The sequence below is a fragment of the Scomber scombrus genome, chromosome 20 (genome assembly GCF_963691925.1).
Source record: "Scomber scombrus chromosome 20, fScoSco1.1, whole genome shotgun sequence".
Lineage (NCBI taxonomy): Eukaryota > Metazoa > Chordata > Actinopteri > Scombriformes > Scombridae > Scomber > Scomber scombrus.
Window position 1 is genome coordinate 25,097,570 of NC_084989.1, and position 4,413 is coordinate 25,101,982.

The following is a 4,413-nucleotide window of genomic DNA, read 5'->3' on the forward strand; positions in this document are numbered from 1 at the left end:
AATACACAAACAAAACAACACACTAGTAAATCAGTGTGAGTCCAGACTAAACCAGTAGCTGTTAGTTAATGATCCACACGGTGACGTTATAAAAACACAGAAACATCTTATAAATAATAAACAGCAGAATAATCACGGAGGTCTGGATTCTCTCTAAACTGCTTCACAGAAACTTGACTCTTTCTACATGAACTGAAATTAATCTGGACATTTTATTCACACCTTCATCTTTACAAGAGCTGAACAGAAAGGATCAGAAATATGATTATTTGATGGATCCTTTATTTGATGTTCTACTGTAGTCGATGTTATACACTGAAGCTCTAAGGGATTAATAAATTACTTCTTATCTTATCCTAGTTTCATGTGAAAGGTTAGTGTTTTATCTCACAGTTCATACATAAAACGTGTGTGTGCTTCCTCTCTGCTGTTCCTGCCTCCTCAGCCTCTCAGGTGTTCAGCAGGTAAAACACGTTGACGGCCGATGATGAAATACTTTCACATGTGAAGATATAATAACTCAACATAACAGATATCTTCCTTTGTCAATGTTGTAAGTTCATTCTTAGGCAATAACATTACATTTTCACACGTTATGTATTTGTGTTTGTCGCTGTGGTAAGAAGGTGTGTGTCTGTGGTAAATATATATAGAAGAGACGACCATGAGAAATATTACAGAGCTGCTGTCTAACCAAACCGTTTCCAGCATGTTACACTTCTTTATTTAACTGTGTTCATGTTGTTGTTCTCCTGACTGCAGAGATGGAGCGTTCATACCTAATCGCGGGAGGAGTTGGAGCTGTAGCTGTAGTTGTTCTTATCGTAGTACCTTTAGTCCTCGTCCTGCAGCTTGTGGTGAGTAGCACATTCTGCTGCAGTCAGAGTGAAGTGTTAAGGTTCAGTTTTATTGTCTTTATACAACAGATACTACAGTATCAGTAAATAATAAATAAATAAATGTTTTTTTTGTACTTTAGGTGAAAAACCTGCAGACAAAACTCAGGGTTAAAAACACTGAAACTCTTCCAGATGTTATTTACTGATGAATAAAAACAAAGTAAATATGAATATTGATCTATTTGAATAAAACCTGCTGTTAATAACACTTCAGTTTAAATATTTGACATCTTTAAGTTGTTTTAATATTCAGACATGGACTCAAACAAACCTTCATGTTCTTTTTATTGTGTCATCAACATGAAACCAGTTTAAAGTTGAAATGAACAATATGAAACTGTTTGTTTATTGCTGAGAGAACAAAGAAAACAAACTAACAGCAGCTGCTAGAAAAACTTCTTCTTTGCTTCAAAATAAAAAAACATGAAATCAGATCTGATGATTTTCTTTGGAGAATTATTTTCAATCCAGATTCAAACAGACGACATGAAATAAACTTTAAAGAGTTGAAATAAAACGTTTCTAAAAGCTGCTGAAGAAGAAAAACGTCAGAGAAAAACTTTAACAACACAAACGTCGTCTGACTCATAATAAAATGTATCATATAAAATAAAAACGTTATCTTTGAGTGTGAACGTGGAAATGAACAGGAAGTCTCATTATTGTTGAGGTGTTGTGTGTGTGTGTGTGTGTGTGTGTGTATGTGTGTGTGTTTCATATTTTTGGCACTGTGAAATGTATCTTTGAAAGCAGAAATTAACATTATGTTGCTTTAAATGGTGAACAGGACAGATGAAGCACTGCATGTGTGTGTGTGTGTGTGTGTGTGTATTATGTGTGTATTGTGTGTCACACAGTGTGTGTGGAGCCTCGGCTCAGGTAGGTCTTCATGGTGGCGATCAGCTGACTCTCCTCCTCCAGCGTCAGGTCCAGATAATCCTCCTCATGACGAGAGATGTCCTTCAGCACGTCGTTCACCAGCTCCTGGTTCTCTGATAATCAATCAATCAATCACTGATCCATTATTACTTCAAACTGAGGGTTAAAAGCAGCTCACAGATAAACTTGAATGTTATTTTGTAAAACAGCTGATTAAACTAACAGGAGCTAATGGAGCGTTTGTCTGGGACTATTTTCAGCGGCGGAGGGTTACCTGTGGAGTTGGAGGAGGTGCTGGGCTCCTCGGGGGAGGGGGAGGAGGAGGAGGAGGAGGTGGAGGGAGGAGAGACGGACAGCAGCTCCGGGGAGAGAACGCCACGATTCTCCAACAGCAGCTGAGTCGCTGATTGGACGTCTCCACCCGTCAATCTGAGAGCAGCTTCAGACACCGCCCACTCAAAGCCCAGGTACATCAACTACACACAATACACACAATACAAACACACACACACACACAATACATACACAATACACACATAATACACACACACAATACATACACAATACACACATAATACACACATAATACACACACACGCACACACAATACATACACAATACACACATAATACACACACACGCACACAATACAAAATACACACAGACACACAATACACACGCACACACATAATACAAACATAATACACACATAATACACACACACAATACACACATAATACACACACAATACACACATAATACACACGCACACATAATACACACACACACACACACACACACAATACACATATAATACACACACACACACAATACACACACACACAATACACACACACACACACACACACATTAAACACAATGTTCAGTTCATTTTATTCAAACATTAAAATCCAAAAGTAGTTTTTCTGTTATTAAAGAAAACGAGATGTAACAGCAGAGCAGACTGATTGATAGATTGATTGATTGGTTGATAGATTGGTTGGTTGATTGATTGATTGATTGATTGGTTGGTTGGTTGGTTGGTTGGTTGATTGATTGATTGATTGGTTGATAGATTGGTTGGTTGATTGATTGATTGGTTGATTGGTTGATAGATTGATTGATTGGTTGGTTGGTTGATTGATTGGTTGGTTGATTGATTACCTGCTCCAGCTTCTCTGCACTGATTGGCTCCTCTGTGTTGTTGTTGGTCTGAGCCGTCTGACCGTCCAGCAGCATCTGATGGAAACATCAACATCATCAACACACTTCAGACTTCAACCTGCTCTTCCTCTAGAAACACATTCACATCTCATTCATTATTATTATTATTATTATAATATTACAATTTTAATGCCCAGATTTAGTCTTTTATTCATATTTACAACATACTTATACACAGGTTTATGTGTTGCTGTCCACTAGAGGGCATCCCACCAGGAAACAGCTTCAGGTTACTTTATTGATATCTGTACGTACATTTGTTTTGCAGTGAGATGATGTCCTCCATTTATACAATAAACAAGACCAATGTACAGTAGAGTCAACAAATTCAACCTGGACATGGTGGAATGCAAAGCCCTGAACTCCTTCAGAGGACCAGCACTCTGAAAACCAGGTGTTTTATAAAGCTGATCGGTCACTTTAAACAGAGCAGAGACGCTGCTTGTGTTACATTCTGCTGCCGTAGAAGAACGGATCTGTTATCTCCCAGAATCACATCCTCATCATCATCCTCACTTTTTTTATTATTTATTATTAATTTGTGACTTTAATCTCAGGAATACAATTTTTTTCTGCTCCACCGTTTGGTAGAGTTCACTGTGTGTCACAAACTAAATCTATTGAACTTTTAGGTCAATGTTTATCACTTGTATGAGGAATGTAATGCACAGACAGACCATCAGGTTGTGTTATGGTTGCTATAGATACAGGTTGTGCTATGGTTGCTATAGATACAGGTTGTTCTATGGTTGCTATAGATACAGGTTGTTCTATGGTTGCTATAGATACAGGTTGTGTTATGGTTGCTATAGATACAGGTTGTGCTATGGTTGCTATAGATACAGGTTGTGTTATGGTTGCTATAGATACAGGTTGTGTTATGGTTGCTATAGATACAGGTTGTTCTATGGTTGCTATAGATACAGGTTGTGTTATGGTTGCTATAGATACAGGTTGTGCTATGGTTGCTATAGATACAGGTTGTCCTATGGTTGCTATAGATACAGGCTGTGTTATGGTTGCTATAGATACAGGTTGTGTTATGGTTGCTATAGATACAGGTTGTTCTATGGTTGCTATAGATACAGGTGTGTTATGGTTGCTATAGATACAGGTTGTGTTATGGTTGCTATAGATACAGGTTGTGTTATGGTTGCTATAGATACAGGTTGTTCTATGGTTGCTATAGATACAGGTTGTGCTATGGTTGCTATAGATACAGGCTGTGCTATGGTTGCTATAGATACATGTTGTGTTATGGTTGCTATAGATACAGGTTGTGTTATGGTTGCTATAGATACAGGTTGTGTTTTGGTTGCTATAGATACAGGTTGTGTTATGGTTGCTATAGATACAGGTTGTTCTATGGTTGCTATAGATACAGGTGTGTTATGGTTGCTATAGATACAGG

The 4,413-nt window shown here is 37.9% G+C and overlaps 1 protein-coding gene across 1 annotated transcript in view; it reads right to left on the bottom strand.

The window, feature by feature from the left end:
• Nucleotides 1-1,167: 1,167 nt before the first annotated feature.
• The window catches only part of nub1 (negative regulator of ubiquitin-like proteins 1), a 17,098-nt gene continuing 13,852 nt past the window's right edge, over nucleotides 1,168-4,413 (bottom strand). The window contains exons 13-15 of the mRNA XM_062441286.1: nucleotides 2,943-3,017; nucleotides 2,053-2,254; nucleotides 1,168-1,891 (exon numbers count right to left, since the gene is read on the bottom strand). Of these exons, the coding sequence (XP_062297270.1) occupies nucleotides 1,749-1,891; nucleotides 2,053-2,254; nucleotides 2,943-3,017 (420 nt within the window). The 3' untranslated portion in view covers nucleotides 1,168-1,748. The remainder of the gene's footprint in view (nucleotides 1,892-2,052; nucleotides 2,255-2,942; nucleotides 3,018-4,413) is intronic.